We start from the raw sequence: 19,827 nt of genomic DNA on the forward strand, positions 1-19,827 counted from the left end.
GGTTCCAGAGGGAGGGGTCTCCTCCTGCCCAGCGCCTCCCCATCTCTGCAGCCTGGTTCCCTCTGTGCCGAGCCTCCCAGAGAGAATTTCTTGCCCAGCCAGGTGCTTTCCCGCTCCTGCTTGACCTACCTCAGTCCTCGCCCCTCTCCGCTTTTGGGACGGGTCGTGTCCTGGTTTTCTCTGTCTCCCCTAATGGGGTGAAGTGGGGAGGGCTCCCCAGGCACGGCTCCGGATCCCCCTCCTTCATGTGCTCTCCTTGGTGAGCTCATCTGTCCTGTGGCTTCATGTGGCGCCACCCCGTCTCCACACCTGCACCTGCAGCCGCTCCTGGACCCTCGGGGTGGTGGGGACAGTAACTTATCTACTTCCTGGGAGCTGGGTTACATGAGTAACACTGTCATACTGCTCTAGACTTACTTTAGTAGGTGCAGTAGAGGTGTTCGCTGCTGCCACCTGTGTGTGGGCCCCGTGTGACTGCCCCTGTCTGCCTCCCCCTATGCCCTGATGTCGCCATGACAACTCGGTCCTTCCAACTCTCCCAGCAGCCCCTCCTCTCTCTGACCTCCTGCTCCTTCTCATCGGGGGTCCCTGTTTAGAAAGCCGCAGTTCCTCTCCTGCCCCCTTCCCCACCCTGCCTGACGCGGACACTCAGTTAGGTCCCAGGTAGGGTCCCTTTCTCTGGAGAATTTGCCTGGCCTCTATGTCTGGCTTGTGGCCACTGCTGTGCACCAGCACCCTGCCCTTCCCATTGCAGTGACACTGACCAGGACGAGCCCGTTTGTCCCCCACGAGGCTGTAATCCGGGTGGGTGCTCTGTTGGTTTCTTTGTCACAGTGTCCCGGGGCTGACAGTACAGTCTGAACAAACAGACGAACCCACCCTGTGGGGCGCGGATACAGTGTTTTGGCCGGGTTCAAGCCTCGGACTAATGAAAGGACAGGGTCCTCTCATTGCCACGTGCAAGTCCCAGCTGGAGGGCAGGGCCCTCCCAGCACAATTATAGCCAACAGCTGTGGTTGTAGGCTTGAACCTATGGTCCGAACACGTAGCCCCACGTGCCTTGTGCTAGAGTTCGGATGCATGTAGTTGAGTGAGGTTGAAACTCACGAGAATGCTGTAAACAACGTGATCACGCCCCTGCTTTGCCTCGTGGCATCTGCTATAAAATAAAGACACGGCTTGTGGGCCCCGGTGCTGTCTCCTGATCAGGGAGCAGCGTCCCACCGAGACCCAGCTTTCACTCTCTTGTCTGTCTTTTCTCAATCCTTTCACCCCCCCCCCCCCCCTCAGGATCACCCTTGGCTGTGCTGGCGCAGCACAAGTGGTGCCCGACCAGGGACTGAGTTCTGGGACCAGGGCCTGAGTTTTGGCCGTAACAGGTGACGCCCGAGCAGGCCCTTTGGCCGTAACACCAGCCATCCTTCCGGGCCACCCGGTGCCAGCACACAGTGTGTGCTCACAAACATGCTCACCTCTCACCTGGACAGAGCAGGTCTGTTCTGGGGGCACTCCTGAATGTGTGGAGAGCCTGCGGATGGAGGCGGGGGCCTCTGGCTTCCTCGGAAGGGGAGCTGCCCAGCACCCCAAAAGGGGGAGGATGCTAACATGTGCTTTCACTGTTGTAGGCCAGATCCAAGGGCCTCATAGGCATCCCGTTAGGTTTGTCGTTTTAGGAACTAGAAGTCTGCCTCCCAGAGGTGAGATGACCAAGGTCACAACAGGGGAAGGGAAGCTAGGCCGCTGGTCTGGTCTGTTAATTACTTCCCATCACAATGCAAGTTTACCTGTGTCCTCAGTGAGGCCCGGCCTGTGCCCTGGGCTGTGAACAGAACACTCTCTCCCGGGGGGCACGTCATGGTCCCGTGGCCCAGCCATGCGGACGCCCGCCCTGCGTGGTGTCGTCGGCTGGCTCAGCCACGCTCGGAGTGGGGCTGTGAGCCCGCATTCGTTACCGTGACTTTGTGCTCAAACAGCAGTTACAGGCATCCTCCGGCACCCCTTCCCACCATGTGACTCCGAGGGCTCTGGGCCAGGAGGAGTGGGAACGGGCCGCAGGTGAGTTTTACCTGCTCTGCCCGCTGACCCCTGGCATGGCTGGCATTGTGCCCTGGCGTGCACAGCCCGGAGGGGACTGCCTGCCTCCCCAAGTCTTGGGTTGTATGTGGCAGCTATAGTTGAACCGTAGGTCTGTTTGAAGTCCTTTCACTGAGTTGGTCGCAGCAGTTCTCAACCTGTGGGTCACGACCCTTTCACAGGGGTCGCCTAAGACCATCGGAAAACACAGATATAATTACATATTGTTTTTGTGATGAATCACTATGCTTTAATTATGTTCAATTTGTAACAATGAAATTGGGGGTCACCACAACATGAGGAGCTGTATTAAAGGGTTGCGGCATTAGGAAGATTGAGAACCACTGGGAGAAAGCTGGTGGCCTGGTGGGCAGTGAGCAGCGGGTCCGTTCCAGGTCCTAGTCCTGTTTCCTCCAGCATGTGTATGGAGGCCCTGGGCCTCCCTGTCCTCTGCTGGAATGGTCTGGGCCCCTATGACCTGAAAGTCTGCCGGGAAGAAATGCAAAAATGTGAGCGTTATATTATTTTTACTTTTTGGACCATAAGGGTACCCTGTCACTCGTGGGTAGAGTCCCAGCTTCCCCCTTGTGCTCTCAGAGGCCTTCATGTCCGGGCCCTGCCCGCTGCCCGTCTCATTCCTTACTGCTCCCTGTCGCCCCCTCTGGGCCAGCCACACCACACTGGGCGGGACAGGGTTGATGGGAGCAGGTGCAAGCTAGGCCCAGTGTGGTGGTGTCTCCTCGAACTATTTCTGGGACCCCCAGGTCTTGTCTCCAGGTGGGGACAGGGTGAGCTCATCTTTTACTCACCAGGGAGCCTGTCCCGGTGGTGAAAATCCAACTGGAGGCCAGGCTGTTATAAATGCTCCCCAGGCCGCAGGGACTCCTGCCTGTACACCTCCTACCCAGGCTGGACCCCAACCTTAAGAGGAAGGCACAGTCTTATTTCCTGGCTCCTCTGGACAGCCCTGGCAGCAGGTCTGGGGCCCCGCCTCTGGTGGACAGCACTGGGAGCGGGTCTGGGGCCCCGCCTCTGGTGGACAGCCCTGGGAGCAGGTCTGGGGCCCCGCCTCTGGTGGACAGCCCTGGGAGCAGGTCTGGGGCCCCGCCTCTGGTGGACGGCACTGGGAGCAGGTCTGGGGCCCCGCCTCTGGTGGACAGCCCTGGGAGCAGGTCTGGGGCCCCGCCTCTGGTGGACGGTCCTGGGAGCAGGGCCTGCAGCCACTGCCTATGATGTTCTGTGCATTGTGGCTAAAGCCCCTGGGGATGAGGAACAGAGGTGCGGAATGTCTGGGCAGGCAACTGGATTTCTTTCTTGACGCTGCCCGGCGAGGCTCCTTTCCTGTTAATATAGCAGAAATCCTAAGTAACACGTGGCCTTTGCCAGTCACCTGGAGCTGCCCTGTGTTCTTGCCGACTTCTATTTCTGGCTTAAGAAGGGGGAAAGCTCGCAGCGTTTGCGTGTGCTACTGTGGAAGCCTTGCTGTGGTTGGAACTACATGTAAGACAGCAGTTGGGGCTCCGGGAACACCAGCTCCGCCCACTACCAGTTGTGTAGTTTTCGGGCAGGTTGGGTGACTGACTTGTCCCAGTTTGCCTGGGACTGTCCCAGCTTTAGCCTTGAGAGTCCTGTGTCCTGAGCACCTCTTGGTCCTGGGCAAGCCGGGTTGGTTCGTCACGGTACAACTTGGATCGTGGATGTAATAGGATTGTGCCTGTGGAGTGCTCGGCAGGTGCCTCCGTTTTTAGAGCTGCTGCCATAAAGGGCCCAGACCACAAAAGTTTATTGTCTCGGCTCTGGAGGCCGAGGCCTGAAATCACAGTGTCGTGCTCCCTCTGGACCCCTGCTGGCTGCTTCCTGGCTTCCGGGAGTTTGCTGGCAGTCTCTGCTGTTCCCGGGCGTGTTGATGCCTCATTGTAATCCTCCGTCTTCACATGGCACTCTTCCTGCACCTCTGTCCCGGCCTCCAAATTTCCCCTTTCATAAGGACCCGTCATATTGGCTTAGGGCAGCTGTGGGCAAACTATGGCCCGCGGGCCGGATCCGGCCCGTTTGAAATGAATAAAACTAAAAAAAAAAAGACCGTACCCTTTTATGTAATGATGTTTACTTTGAATTTATTTATTTATTTTTTTAATTAAATCTTTATTGTTCAGATTATTACATTTGTTCCTCTTTTTTTTTCCCCCCCATAACTCCCCTCCTCCCAGTTCCCGCCCCACCCTCCGCCCTCACTCCCCACCCACTGTCCTCATCCATAGGTGCACGATTTTTGTCCAGTCTCTTCCCGCATCTCCCACACCCCTTTCCCCCCCAGGAATAGTCAGTCCATTCCCTTTCTATGTCCCTGATTCTATTATAATCAACAGTTCATTCTGTTCATCAGATTATTTATTCACTTGATTCTTAGATTCACTTGTTGATAGATGCATATTTGTTGTTCATAATTTGTATCTTTACCTTTTTCTTCCTCTTCCTCTTCTTAAAGGATACCTTTCAGCATTTCATATAATCCTGGTTTGGTGGTGATGAACTCCTTTAGCTTTTCCTTATCTGTGAAGCTCTTTATCTGACCTTCAATTCTGAATGATAGCTTTGCTGGATAAAGTAATCTTGGTTGTAGGTTCTTGGTATTCATCACTTTGAATATTTCTTGCCACTCCCTTCTGGCCTGCAAAGTTTCTGTTGAGAAATCAGCTGACAGTCGTATGGGTATTCCCTTGTAGGTAACTGAGTTTCTTTCTCTTGCTGTTTTTAAGATTCTCTCTTTGTCTTTTGCTCTTGGCATTTTAATTATGATGTGTCTTGGTGTGGTCCTCTTTGGATTCCTTTTGTTTGGGGTTCTCCGCGCTTCTTGGACCTGTAAGTCCATTTCTTTCACCAGGTGGGGGAAGTTTTCTGTCATTATTTCTTCAAATAGGTTTTCAATATCTTGCTCTCTCTCATCTTCTGGCACCCCTATAATTCTGATGTTGGTACGCTTGAAGCTGTCCCAGAGGTTCCTTACACTATCCTCGCATTTTTGGATTCTTTTTTCATTTTGCTTTTCCGGTTGGGTGTTTTTTGCTTCCTCGCATTTCAAATCATTGACTTGATTCTTGCGCTCCTCTGGTCTGCTGTCGGGAGTCTGTATAATATTCGTTATTTCAGTCCGTGTATGCTTAATTTCTAGTTGGTTCCCCAATATAAGATCGAGGGTCTTATTAGTTTTCTTGTAGATCTCGTTAAGTTTATCGGCGGCTTCTAAACAGTTCTTGAGAGACCTTAAAAGTGTGGTTCTGAACTCTATATCTTCCATTGACAATTTTGTCCTGTTTCTTTGTCTCCGCATTTTGTTATGCTTCCTTGGTGCACCCCCTAGTGGTCTTTGTTCGCAGTCTTATAGTTAAATCTTGATCGTTGTAGCTAATTCCAGGGAGGGTTTGACCTCCAGGCCAAGTGGCTATGAGAATCAGCTGTGTCAGCAGTGAGAGAACTTCTGTCCTCTAGGGAGGTGCTAATCTAGCCTTTGCCTGAGGCTATCCGGCAAATGCCTGTGTGCAGGGCTTGGGCGGGGCGGGTCGCACAGGATCAACAGGGTGGGCCGGAGAGAGCAGTTATGGCGGCTCTCAGTCCTGTCCCCAGGGGCTCTGCCTCTCTGAGTCCCAGCACCCGCTGCAAAGCTCAGAGAGAAAGCTGCACTCGCTCTGACCGAAGCCAGACAGTCCCGCTTCTCCCGTTTGAGTCTGGGTCCCTAAAGACTCGCCCGGATCTGGAGCTCAGAGTCTGCGACTCCCTCCCTATTGAAAACGCCAACCGCGCCCTCCGCCGCCAGCCCGCTCTGCGCACTCCGCACCTCAGAATTTGACTTCAGCACTGCGCCTCCTCTGAGTGTCCGTATGCGTTTCTCTTTCCTCCTAGTTGTAGGACTTCCACTCAGCCAGCGTTCCTGTGGTTCTGGGTGATGTCCCTTCCGTTTTTTGGTTTCACTTTTGAAGTAGTTGTTCAAAGCAGCAAACTCCGGCGTTAACCTATGCCGCCATCTTGGTTCTCCCTGAATTTATATTAGTTCACACAAACACTCCATCCATGCTTTTGTTCTGGCCCTCCGGTCCAGTTTAAGAACCCATTGTGGCCCTCGAGTCAAAAAGTTTGCCCACCCCTGGCTTAGGGCCTACTTCATTTTTACTTGGTTCCCTCTGTAAAGACCCTGTTTGAAAGGAGGTCACAACTGAGGCACCGAGGGTGGGGGTCAGGACTTCAGTGTATCTTTTGGGGGACACAGTTTGACTCACAGCAGCAGGGTTAACTATGGACTGTCATTGCTATTTGTATCATTATCTTCGCAATCATCGAGAAACAAGAAAGAGCTCCTGCACCCAGGAAGGGAAAAGACAGGAGGCCCCATCATGTCACAGAGAGGAGCTGGCTGGCGAATGGAATTCCATGTCTGAGCCATTGCAGTGCAAAGGCTCTGGGCACAACCCCTCTAACCCCTGGCTTTTGCTGTTTGGTGTAGATGGAGCAGGTGAGGAACGAGCTGCTTCAGGAGAGAGCTGTGAGGCAAGACTTGGAGTGTGACAAGATTTCCCTGGAGAGACAGGTGAGGGCAGCTGGCCCCGTGAGCCCTCCCCACCCCTCCTTTGCACAGCATGCAAAGATGACGGGGCCCACCTTGCCCAAGAGAGGTATTTCTAAAACCATCTCCAGCGAGAATTTTCTCATAATATTAAATATGCTTGGAAGTTTACAGCTGGGGGAGGTGGCATTGCAAGTGTTTTCTAGATGCTAAAACGGGCTAAATTCTAATGGAAAGGGAAAAATAAAGAACTAGTGTTATCAAACACACGAGTTGCTAACCAAGCTTACTCATTATTTCTTTCACATGCTTTTCATGTAAGTTCTTCATTGAAAATGATGTGTGATATTGGGGAAGGGGCCTATTTCTCCTGCCAATAGGTTTATGGGAGGCCAAGGTCATTTGTCTGATAAGAGTCCTAGGCCATGGCAAAGATTTCACTCAGGCTTATATGCGAATGTGACAGAATCTCTCCTTTTGGCCTGCCAGGGCTGGGGTGCAGAGCCATTCCCTGGAAACATCCCTGGCTCCCCAGGTGCCCCGGGTCACCCGTCCTGGTGGGGGAAGCAGGCTCATCGCAGTCACTGACCGAATGCTGGCTCCACCTGTGATCTGCTCTGCAGAGTGTGAGGTGGACACACAGCCCCTCACTGTCTCCCTGTCTGATTCCAGAACAAGGACTTAAAGAGCCGGATTATGCACCTGGAAGGTTCCTACCGGTCCAGCAAAGAGGGGCTGGTGGTGCAGTTGGAGGCCAGGATCGCAGAGCTGGAGGACCGTCTGGAGAGCGAGGAGAGGTGAGCCTGCCCAGCTGTGGTGCGAGGCCTGGCGGGCAGTGGGCATCACATTGCAGAGTGCCTTACATTTGCATCTTCCCAGAGGCCTTCATGTGAGGAAGGCAGAGCAAATACAGCCTCGCTGTTATTATTTCCACTTGACAGATGAGAAACTGAGACCCATCCAAGGAAGTACTTGAGAAAAGGTAGCCTGGCTGAATATTGGTCTAAAACTCAGGACTCCTGCTCTTCATCCATAGCATTTTCACTGTTCCTTGCTGCTTATTCCCCTCCCCTCTGTGGGACAGGCTGCTTAGAGGCCAGGGGACTGGCTCTGCCCTGAGGGCCAGTGTATTCACTCCGCTGAGGCCATCTGTCAGAGATGGCAGGTCGCCCCACAGTGGGTGGGAGGAACATGGGGTCAGGCGACCACACACCTTTCCAATAGCATGAGTCTTTGCAGCTAGTTCTCCCTTTGCAGCCTGAAGACCAGCACCAGCTTGAACTTGACCAGCCTCGGTTCTTACTTGTGGCCCCTCTCCTTCTGGGAGGGGTGCGGGTGTGCGTACGTGTGGGTATGACATTTCATATTCTCTGTTAGCAGTAGGACTTCCGGAGGCTGGGCTGGAGCAGCCTATAGTCACTGTCGTCACTGTCGTCGCCTGGCAGTGAGCTCTGTCTTACAAAGTGAAGCTCAGGACAGGAAGAACCCAGGGAGGTCTAGTCCCAGCTCAGCCCCTCGCTGGCTCTGCAGCCTGGGGCAGGTCACTCCCCTTCTTAGAGGCCCTGTTTCCTCATCGGTCCGATGACCAGCCCTTCCCTCCTATAGTCGAGTGTCCCTCTGACCCTCAGCCCTGAGTGGACCAGGCAGCTCTGGCTGGGGCTCGCCCTCCTGCACAGCCTGGGCCGGGCCTCCTGTGGGGGCTGGGCTGAGAGAGCCCTCGGTTTTGCTTCCTCCATCCTTCCAGGGACCGGAACAGCCTCCAGCTCAGCAACCGCCGGCTGGAGCGGAAGGTGAAGGAGCTGGTGATGCAGGTGGACGATGAGCACCTGTCTCTGACTGATCAGAAGGACCAGGTGAGGGACCCCCTGCAAGTTCATTTCAGATGAATCTGTATGTCCCAGGCTGGGAAGCCAGAGGGCAGCGAGGCCTCTGTGGGTGGGCGAGGGAACTATGGTGGACCGATCCCTGTCTTTCCACTCCACCCCGTTCCCCATAGAATGGGGCCTCTCTGGGCTGCTTTAGTGAAGGTCTCAGCCAACTTCAAACCCTGAGCTTGACTTGTAGAAAGCAGATTGGTCTGTCACAGTGCTTATCTCCACTTTCCCATGAGACTGGTTAGACCCCCCTCCTGCATATTATGGTTGCCTAGAGAAGTGGCTGGACCGCTGGCCTGTCCACGCTGGGCTCTTCTCCATCCAGCCGGGCTGGTGAGCAGCAGCACTAACCTGCCCTCTCTCCCTACACAGCTGAGCTTGCGCTTGAAAGCAATGAAGCGCCAGGTAGAGGAGGCCGAGGAGGAAATCGACAGGCTCGAAAGCTCTAAGAAGAAGCTGCAGAGGGAGCTGGAGGAGCAGATGGATGTCAATGAGCAGCTGCAGGGGCAGGTCAACAATCTGAAGAAGAACATAAGGTGGGCAAGTGCGGTAACCCCACAGGGACATTTGAAGAGAGCTCAATGCTTTTAAGGCACCCTCACTCCTATTGCTTCAAGCCAATTTCTTGTCGCCTTTTGGGGGTCATAATATCCTACAGAGATGTCTGCCCACTTCAGTCTCCCCGCGTGCTCAGTAGGGTCTCACGTGTCACATGTGTCATCCCCAGACCAATGCCCCAGTGCCAGCCAGGCAGATACTGTCCCTGTTGTCCATGCAGAGAAACAGGCTCAGAGCAGGTAACACTAGCTCCCACCGCCACGAAGGGGGCAGCTCCTCGATCAGCCCTTAGCTCTCCTATTTATACGGAACTTTGGGAGAAATAAGGCAAAGTTTTGGTGTGCAACCTCATGAGGACTAGGATATCCTGGTTGCAGGAGAGAATTGCTTCTGCAGCCCCACTGCCATGGTCAGGGGGACTGGGTTGGGGGTCGCTTTCCCGGCAGGGTCACTGCCTTGGGCATTGGGTTGGGGGTGGGTTAGGTTCACGCCCCTCCATGGAGTGGAGCCTTTCTCGGAGGCTGGCTGTGCTGGCGGCACAGGTAGTTCTTTGATCGTGGGCAGAAGATTCCAGCCCCTAGAGAATCCTATCAACAGGGCTTGTCCATCGAGAACTTGGCCCCAGGGCTGGCATTTACGGTACAGCATTTAAGGGGGCACCAAAAATCTCAGTAATCAAGAGAGATAATATTAAATGCAATATTTTAAAAAATGCAAAAAAACCTCCGATGGACAAGATATCAAAAATTTAAATTAAGGTGGGATTAATAACAGCACCTGATGAGCCATATTGGAGCTTGAGACAAAAGGGAAACTCAGTACCACTGACCTTGTCCTAGCCCCGCCCTGCCCTGCCCAGCCCACCCAGCCAGTGGCTTCCATGCTGAGAGCTGGGTGTTGGCTCCCTGATGGTCAAGGTAAATTCCCATGCTCCCTGCCACTCAGGGGGGTGGAGAGGCGGGAACCCAGCCCCTGCCTCCATCTCCAGATCAGGGTGGGCCCCAGCCCCCCAGCCCAGGGCCGGGACTCATGACCGCTGTCCCCGCAGACTGAAGAAGCTGCCCAGCAAAGTGCTGGATGACATGGACGACGACGACGACCTCAGCACTGACGGGGGGAGCCTCTACGAGGCGCCGCTGAGCTACACCTTCCCCAAGGATGCCACCAGCCAGCTCTGAGCCCTCTTCCGGTGCTGTGGAGGGGGCTCAAGTGGCTGTCCTTCCTCCCAGAGACCCTCAGCCGCCGCAGCAGGAGGCAGGGGAGGCAGCACCCATCCTCCAGCACCGAGACCTTTGCTGCCTCTTCCCATAACCTGCGATTTCTCCGTGCTCCGCTCCGCTCACCTAGGGGTGTGAGCGAACATGGCTCTCCCGTCTTAGGGAGCTGTTGCAGGGTAAAGGCTGAGCCCTCTGAGGCCCGGCAGCCACCGCCCGCTGGGTGCTTTGGGAATATAATTCGTCAGCCCAAGTCCTCTCTGCACCGCTGTCTGCATTGCTGCTCCTGCCCCCTGCCCTCCCCCCGCCAGGAGAAAGGGTCCAAATGCTAGTCACTGTTTAACAGCCGCTGTGCACGTGGGAAGTGATGCGCAGCCTGTACATATTTTAAAGCAACTTCTCATGACCGCTGCTGTTCCGTTTTGGACGGTGACAGAGGCGTCCCGGGGGCTTGCCTGCCAGTTTCACACGTCTGTATTGAGTATTACTTTTTTAAATGTGAAGTTACTAGGTTTTAAGTATTGAGGAGCAGAGGCAAGAGAGAGAAGGTAGAACAAAGACCACGTGGACATTAGAGCTGGAGAAAAAGAATCGGTCTGGTGTTAAGGGACAGTGAACCCCGAGAAGAGAAACTCAGGTCGTCTCGGTACACAGCTTGCTGACGGAGGAGAGAGTCAGAGGGTCACTTGTATCCATGGCCTTGGTGGTTCATTTTATCTGGAATCTTGTAATTTCTGAACCGTGCTGAGACCAGTTCCCAGGCACCACTTGCAACTTCTTAGGGAGACTTGCAAGTAGGGCTTTTGACAGATGATGTGGTTTCCGGAACTTGGGGCCGTCCTGTCATTTCTTATTGGTCCTCTCCTCCCTCCGACAGCAGGCCTCTGAGTTGGGGTCTCCCGTCCTTGGGCAGGGTGGTTGCTGGATGGGGAAGAGGAGGATATGGGGTTAAGGCTCATGGACTTAGGGGCGAGGAAGAGGCAGGAGGTATCCAGTGAGGTCACAAGGAAAGGGAGAAGGGAGGAGAGATAAGCAGGTGTGTGCGGGTTTGGGTGGGGAGGAAGAAATCCTTGAAAGCTGTGGGGGATGTGTAGACAGGAGGTGGATTGAGCAGGATCTCAGGTTTATGTAGGAAAGGGAGGAAAGAAGCTGAAATCAGATAGAGGTGTGTCTGTGCAAACGGGAAGGCTCTTTCCAACTTCCTGGGGGCAGAGGGACATCGGCCAGCACCAGGCACGGAGGGACTGCGGGCTGCAATTGGGTGCCGTCTGGGCAAGGACACGTTGCAGGGACAGAATTACAGGGAGCATGGCACTGGGAGGATGCAGGGTATCTGTCACTTCCTCCTGGCCTTCCGGTGTCTCCTCCCACTGTGACAGCCCCCAGGCACACCCAGAGGCCAGGCCCATCACAGCTGGGCTCTCATCAGTCAGGGCCAGGGAAGGAACCCTGTGAGCCGTGGCCATGGGTGGGGCAGAGATGGCAGTGTTAATCTGCTTCAGCAGAGGCCCACGCATCCTAGAGACGGGAGGCATGCGTTAGTGCTACACACACACACACACACACACACACACACACACACACACACAGACACACACACAGGTGAGGCCCCTGGAGCAGGAGCGCCAAGCCTTCCTCACCTCTGGTTTGGGGTGTGGAGAAATTCCTCCCTTTAGCAACTGATTCATTTACAAATATTTATTGGGTGTCTACGATGTGTCAAGCATGGTTCTTGGCACTGGGAATAAAACAGTAAGTAAAATGGATCAAAATGCAACTCTTCCTGGAGCACAGTCAGGGGAAAGGGGGTGATAGACAACAGTCATACAAACGGGCACAGAGGCCGAGCCCTCCGTACCCAGCCTGGATCCTGCTGTCCTCTTGGGGATGCAACAAGCCTGCAGTTGGTCGCCTGGCTCACTGGAACTCCAGGGTTCCTTCTACCCTCGGCATGCTCCTGATTCCCCCGCTGCTTCCACCATGTTGAGGAGGCCTGCCTGGTAATGCCTCAGCCCACTCGTAACAGGCTGGGAGGTGAGAAAGCTCTGAGGCCCAGGAGCTCTGGGAGCCAGTGAGAGTCGGTCTTGGTTGGTGAGGAAGTCCCTGCCCCTCACTTTGGCCACTTCCTTCTGGTTCCCCTGGGCTGGCTGCGAGAATGGAGACCAGAGCTCACCATTCAGAAGACTTGCATCCTTATCTAAAAATGGGCTGTTTTACGTGCTACCTGTGCCCTTCTCATGGTGTTGGAGCCGGCAGTGAGCTGGGTGCATGCGGGGAGATTGAGGTGGGGAGAGTACTAGCCTGGACGTTGAAAGGGGTGTTTCCAAGTCCCAGTTTATCTTGCCCTGGTGATCCCAATGGGGCACATGCCCACAGAGCCCCAGATTCCCAGAATAAATGAGGACCAGGGCCCAGACCTTTCCAGCTCTGGCATGCTCTCATACTTTGATTTTATTATATACACAAGATTTTTGTTGCTTTAAGGACTAACCCTACTCAAGAATATTTTCTTTAGCTAGCTTAAAAACAGAACATTTTATTTAATAAACAAATCTGTGGCCAAATGCAATGCCGAGGAGACAATCATCCTATACCTTTATAATTGCTTTCCTGCTTCTGAGAGTCGTTCGACAACGCCAGGAGGCTCATTCCATTGGGTTTCTGCATTCGTTTGGTTCAATTGCTTAGATGTGTCATGGGGAAGAGACATTCTTATGCAGCTGCCCTCATGTAAGAACTCCTGGATCAAGCAAGATTGCCTTTCAATAAACGGTCTCACCCGACGGGAATCGCAACTCTCCCATTATTTGGACTTCCTTGTTTTCTCCAGAGCGTGGCTCCCTGTCTGCCAAGAAACAGCCAAAGTGAATGGCTGGAAGCTGCTCCAGGAAGTGAAATACGGCGGCATTCCGGCCGAGAGCAGTTTCTGAAACAGAAGGGTGGGTGTGGGTCAGGATGACACAGAGCATGAGTGTACCTGGATGCTTGTGATGTGCCGAGAAGTCCAGACTGCCCATTTTCAGCAAAGCGAAAAGTGTGTTAACTGAGAATAAAGAGGCGGCTCCTGTTGATTCCTTGTTCCTAAACTAGTTCTCTTGTCATCAATTTGCACAAAATCTCTCTTCTTTTTTTTTGTTAATCCTCACCAGAGGATATCTTTTTTCCATTGAATTTTAGAGAGAGGAGGAGAGGGAGAGAGAAAAATCAATTTGAGAGAGACAGATTGATTGGTTGCCTCCCACATGTATGAACCTGCAAACCTTCGGTGTAGGCCAGTGCTCTGCCCACTGAGAAACACTGGCTAGAGCTACACATAATCTCTCTTGATTTATAGCAGGCTGACAGTAGGTACCATGGTCTCCATTTTATAGGAAACGGAAGTTACTTCTCCATGGAAAGGACCTACACTGCTCATTTTCCGTCCTCAGACCCATTTTCTGCCCTGTCCTCTCGCGGTGACCGCTGTGATTGGGGTCCACTGATGGGAGCAGGGGAGGTGGGGCATTTCTCGGCTGTCACTCCCTGCTCTGTACAGCGTTTCAGGCTGTGGCTCAGTCTGCGGGTTCCCTGATGCCCACAGCTTCCACCGACGTGGGTGACCACACCTGCTCCTCATGCCTCCAGTTCCAGGGTGGTCCTGGCCCCCTGCTGCTGCTCCTCTGGTCCCTCAGCAGCCCTGGTGGCTTCTTGAAATTCTGCCTGCCCTGCAGGGCAGCTCTTTAAAAATATTATATGTTCTTATTGATTTAAGAGAGAGAAACACTGATGTGAGAAACACTGCTCGACTACCTCCTACGGGCCCCCGACTGGAGATCAAGCTGGCAACCTGGGCATGTGCCCTGACCGGGAATCGAACCAGCAACCTTCTGGTGCAGGGGATGATGTTCAGCCCACTGAGCCACACCAGCCAGGGCTGCAGGGCAGCTCTTCATTCACCATCCGGGCAGCTGCTGTTTGTTGCCCAGTGTGCTGCCCACTGCCCCCTTGATGCCCCCAGTCATGTAAGCATCCTGTCCACCCCACTATCCCATAGCCCTTGTCTCCCCTTATTCTGACCAGAGCATCTCAAATACAAGTGAGATTTTCTACTTTTCATATCCTCCCAGCCTTTGCATAATTGTTTAAAAGTCAGGGTTGTTGTTTTTTAAAGTTAGGTGTTTTGAGGCATTTTATCCTTTGCAATAAAAGGTGCCCTTTCTGGCATTATCTACTTTTGAAGCTGTATGTAGGCCTCTTCCTTTGGCCCCTCTGCCAGGGTCCGGTGGGAGGAGAGTTCTGCGAGGCCACCTCTTCTCGGGAGCCACAGTCGAAGGGAAGACGTCCTTCCAGGCCCGCAGCGCCTTCCTCCGTGCGTTTGGCATTCGTTCTTTGACCGTGAGGACAGTTACAGTGATCCTATGTTTGTTGGGGACAGTCATTAGCCAGAAAGTTTTTTATGCTCTAAGTTTTCAAATGGTAGGGAAATGACCAGACCGCAAGGTCCTCTGGGGGCTGAACAGCCCCAAGTCCAGAAGTTCCAGGCCTTGCAGAGGCATCAGCCTGACCCAGTCCTGCAGAACACAGCTGGAATCCATCGCAGGCATCCAAGCGCATGGCCTGAGGCTCGCCGGTCTCCATCCGCTGAGCACAGTTGAGTGTGGTCCCCACGCTGGGTTTATGAAGGCTGGGAAGTGCGCAGTGCGGTTCCAAATGACATTCGCAGCAGCACCCCTTCTGTGGGCGGACGTTTGCCAGTTTCCCAGCGTGCAGAGCTTCACTCGGTCTCTCAGCAGATTGTCAACAACTCCTCCGTGACTCCAGAGCTTTACTGGGTAAACCGAATTTAACAGTTTTATGAGAGGCAGAAACTGGCAGATTGGGAACCTGAGGCTTAGGGGAGTTGGAGTTTCCCATAGGCCACATCTGGAGTAAATGGCCAGCCCGTGAGTTGAAACTGCCACTGTGGGCTGGGGGCTGCAGCGGATCAAAGGTTGAAGCCACTAGGACCTTCAGAAGCTCCCAGTGTGATTATAAAAATGATTATTACCCAAGTGGAAATCAGATATAAATACTAAGTCCTTCATGTGTTTATGGCATACCAAATTTGTCTGTTTTTCCTTGTGCTTGGCTAGCTCACACTATGTATAGTCAGTACCACGTTTTCCCTGAGATCATATGCAATTCAGTGGCTAACATGTGGAGCACTTACCTGTCATGTGTCAGGCATTGTTCTAAACCAGCCGTGGGCAAACTACAGCCCGCGGGCCGGATCCGGCCTGTTTGAAATGAATAAAACTAAAAAAAAAAAAAAAAAAAAAGACCGTACCCTTTTATGTAATGATGTTTACTTTGAATTTATATTAGTTCACACAAACACGCCATCCGGTCCAGTTTAAGAATCCATTGTGGCCCTTGAGTCAAAAAGTTTGCCCACCCCTATTCTAAACCCTTTGCCTCTGTCGACTCACGTGATCCTGCCAGCCACCGCCTGAGCAGGTACTGCTGTGACAAGTGAGGCAGCCCAGGCAGAGGGAGTTACTACCCTGCCCCAGGGCATACATCCAGTAGCAGGTGCAAGAGCTGGGATTGGAGTCTGGGTCTGGTCCTGGAGTTCACACTGTACCCCAGGAAGCTGTGCTGCCTCCCGCCTGCACTCACTGCCTGGGAGCACAAAGGTCTCTCATCGGATCTTGTATTAGGGATCTTGTATTGAGAGCTCTGATGCTTCCTCTTTCAGGTCTCCCCTGCAATTGTGGGGTTCTGTCCAACTCAACAGCCTGCTGCCTCGCTCCACTCGGAGCATTGCAATCAAAGGCACATGGAAATCAGGGTTAACCTTCGAAGCCATGCACCAGATGGACGTGGCCACCATAGATTTTTAGCTGCTCTTCTAACCAAGCCATCTTAGGTGCCAGCGGCTGCTATGATCTTCGGGTCTCTCATTTCACTTCCGATGCCTCTCTGGGGCTGTGCTGACTCGTCTGGGCCCGAGCTGGGTGGGAGGGCTGCTCACCGGGCCTCCCGCTGCCTCATGCAAGGAAGGTGGTCTTTGGGCATTACCAGCAGGCCCCTGAGTTGGGCGGGATATTTACCTCCCCAATCCCCAGACTGCTTTGTGATGAGAACCTTCTAGAACAGTGGAGAGGGATTGTGTGTGCAGGTTGGGGATGTGTTAGGCATCTGCCTCCCATCCACCCAACAGACGGAGGGCATCCCTTCTGAACCCCCCACCCGGGGACTCTACAGAGACAAACCAATGTCGCCCTGTGGATGGCCCTGCTGGTCTTTTGGGACAAGGGAAATGAGTCTTAAACATCTAAAATCCCGTAACAGGGTAGACACTGCAACTGGGCAAAGTCCTGTGGACCAGGAGTCCTTATACTTTACCTGATTTAATCGGCATCCTGTGGGGTGGGTGGTGATAGGCAACGTGTGCAGAAAGAGAAATAACTTGTCCAAAGTCAGCAGTTAGTAAAGAGTGGGGCTGGGGTCGAGTCCCGGTCTGCTGCTGTCACCACCCAGAGATGCCCTGTGCCAGGGCCATGCTCCCTGCTGCCCATCAGCATAGCCACCGCGGACCTCCCCAGCTGGGGACGGCAGGCACGATGGCGGTGGCTTGTCTGAGGTCAGCGGCAGCCTCCAGGTGGAAAGTCTGCTTTTGGAGCGTGAGGCCTGCACGAAAGGAGGGCAGACAGCCTGCCTCTCCCGTCTGCAAGCCCCCGCTGCCTGCCCGCCTCTCCTCCTGCCACCCGCCTTGGCCTTTCTGGTCCTTCCAGGACAGGTTTGCTTTCCAGGAAAGGACTTGGAGCTTGAGGTAGAGCAGGGGACTCTGCTCAAATGCCATCCTGCCTCTGAAAGGACCGACCTGGTGAGCCGGCCAGTCCAGCCCCTTGGTTTGCTGGGTTTCTTCTCTGGGCTGGGGCTGCCTGGATTTTCATCGGGTGCGATGGTCCCTGACCTATCACTGGGCATGAATATGGGGGCTCCTTTGAGATAGACATGGGGACCCTGCAGAGCTGGGTAAGGGAAATGAGATCTAGAAAGGACAGGGACAAACTCCTCCTGGGGCTGCCGGCTGCTCCAGAAGGAGGCCGTCCAAGTCTCTGTCCGCCCTCTCTGGGCCAACTGCTCCTGGCGTTCAGATAACGAAGAACTAGAGAACAGCCGGCCTGCAGTCACCTGCCTGCAGCCTCCTCATCTGGCCTCGCTCTAACCCGGTGCTGGCCCTCCCGGGGAGTGATTATTCCCGTTCACACATGGCTTCCTAAACCAGCTTCATTTTCCGACACGAATGACTTGTTCTACCTCCTCCCCTTCATGGCAACGTAAAGAATTTTGTCTGTGTGTTTCATTGTTGCTGGATTCTAAAACCAAGTACAAAATGTTGGTGGGCTTCCTAAGGCCATGTGGCCTTCGCGGGCCTGTGGGAAGGGTAGGGGTGCCCAGGATAACTTGGTCAACCCCAGCGTGGTGAGAGGTGTGCAGGCAGGGAGCATTGCACTGCCCCCCTGGGGGTCGCCTGGCGGGTGGACTCTCGGAGGACTGTCCGTTTATCCAGCGTTGGCTTCAGCTGTTAAGAGGCCAACTGTAGAGTTCGTCCCTGTGACTTTGCTACTAACATCAGCAACAAAGACAATTAGGGAGCACCACAGGCGGGAAGACAGAACTGGGCAAGTAACACAGCATGGCACTGGGTCTCTGAGAATTGCCAGGGAAGGACTTTTGGTTTGTTCTGTTGAGGAATTTGTGCTCCCACCACCAAGAATTAGCAGTGATTAACGTTTGGTCTTGTCTGTTTCACCTTCTTAAATAAAAGAAACACAACATTGGGGATAGGGTTGAAGACTCTCCCTTTGTCCTTCATTCCCTGCCTCATTTGTTCATTTTTCCATATAAAATAGGGCAACTATATTGCCAAAATCTGGAAAATAATCCCACCAGCCTAATGCAGCCATCACAAGCATGTTAGTGCATTTCCTTCCAGTCTTTTTTCCTATGCAGTTTTTAAAGATAATTACAGTCACAGTGTTTGTGATTAAGTATGCTTTGTTGCCACTTAACATTAGAATAAGTATGTTTCCTGATAGTAATCTTTATTATGTTTTAAAATGCTGCATAACATCCCATCGAGTGAATTCCATTTGGTTAATTATCATCCCTATATTATTAGATGTCTAGAATTCTAAATATTGACTTCTTTCAATTAAAACTTGTGAATTGGAATTCAGCACTAGAAGTGGAATTACTGTATTATCAAGTGAAAAACACACACACAACTTTAAGTCTCTATAAATGTTGCCAAATTGCTTCTCTAAAGGCGATACCAACATGCACAGACACCAACAATATAAACATGTGGCAGTTCCTCCAGCCGCCCCCCGCCCCCATTAACCTCTTCTTGAATAACAGACTGACCTCTTTCATCAAGTTAACCTCCTTTGTATTGTTAGTGGGTTTTATTTTATAAGATGTCCTTTTGTGACTTGTCTATTTGTGTCCTTTTAATTATTCTCTGTAAGACTAGTGTGTTTTTTAAGTATCACTAAAAAATACAAATAGGATAATTGAGTAAATCAGTGAAAAGTAACTCTTTCATCTTTGACCCAATTTCTCCAGTCCCTATGCAGACTCAACCACTCTTTCTGGTTTCTCTTATTTCTTCCAAGTCCGCTTCTCGACGTTGCCTGGGTCCCGGAATTTATGTGTCCCACCAGGTATGTTCATGGAGAAGCAAGTGAAAGACTTGAGGGGATTTATAAAACATGGTGAGGTGAGTGGGGCCCTGAACACCCCATCCCCCAGGCCACCCCTCCTGGAGCTTGGGATTGACTGCGTACCAGGAGGGTTGCATCTAGGGCTGGGACTCATGGATCAGGGAGGCGATCCTGAAGGCAGGCTGGGTCACGAAGTTTGGATTTATTTTGGGAGACTGTAGTGCCACATACATGAGGGAGCTTTAAGTTAAAAGGCCAGGGTCTGTCTGAAGAGGCCTCGGCCTAAAGGGATCCAAGCACCCAAACCCCTGTGCCTGGACATCCCTAGGACTCTAGGTGCGGGAGCCCCAGGCCCTGGCCATGTCAACCTCAGCCTGCTGGGTGGACCGTTCTTTCCCATTTTCCCACTCAGGTTTCACTCTCTTGCTCCCTATTTTGGTGATCATTTTCTGATTCTCATATGTTTCTCTCTGGAGGATCCTGGATTCTTTACTCTGACTTCGCACTGGCTTTCAGTGGCAGCCCCTACCCCAGTTTCAGGGTCAGGCCCGGTGGGTTTCTCTCCCCAGCAGGTCCACATGATCAGAACCATAAATGTAGGGACACTTCTTGGGGACCACTGGGCAAGTGGCCTGGGGGGAGGGACATTACAGGTCCACCCATCTTCCTGAGATGGCAACAGATGATTTGGACCAAAGGCTCAGGGTCTATGGGAGGCAGCATTCCCCACCAGGTGTCAGTAGTGGCTGCAAAGGTGGAGTTTTCCAAGGGCTCCTTCGTTCTCAGGTGCAGTCCTGATGGAGCTAAGAGGCTGCTGGGACGGAAGGCTTCGCAGGGCTGCACGCAGTGAGTCCTGG

General features: G+C 53.0%; 1 protein-coding gene across 6 annotated transcripts in view; it reads left to right on the forward strand.

Moving 5' to 3' along the window:
• The window catches only part of CGNL1 (cingulin like 1), a 159,188-nt gene extending 145,830 nt beyond the window's left edge, over positions 1 to 13,358 (forward strand). For 5 of the 6 annotated variants that reach the window (XM_036302705.1, XM_036302735.1, XM_036302741.1 and 2 more), the window contains 5 exons: positions 6,572 to 6,655; positions 7,304 to 7,428; positions 8,376 to 8,484; positions 8,878 to 9,041; positions 10,112 to 13,358. In XM_036302705.1, coding sequence (XP_036158598.1) covers positions 6,572 to 6,655; positions 7,304 to 7,428; positions 8,376 to 8,484; positions 8,878 to 9,041; positions 10,112 to 10,241 — 612 coding nt within the window. In that variant the 3' untranslated portion in view covers positions 10,242 to 13,358. The remainder of the gene's footprint in view (positions 1 to 6,571; positions 6,656 to 7,303; positions 7,429 to 8,375; positions 8,485 to 8,877; positions 9,042 to 10,111) is intronic. The other variant, XM_036302729.1, reaches the window with a different exon arrangement.
• The last annotated feature ends 6,469 nt before the right edge of the window (positions 13,359 to 19,827 follow it).

This window comes from Myotis myotis, unplaced genomic scaffold (genome assembly GCF_014108235.1).
Source record: "Myotis myotis isolate mMyoMyo1 unplaced genomic scaffold, mMyoMyo1.p scaffold_m19_p_1, whole genome shotgun sequence".
Classification (NCBI taxonomy): domain Eukaryota; kingdom Metazoa; phylum Chordata; class Mammalia; order Chiroptera; family Vespertilionidae; genus Myotis; species Myotis myotis.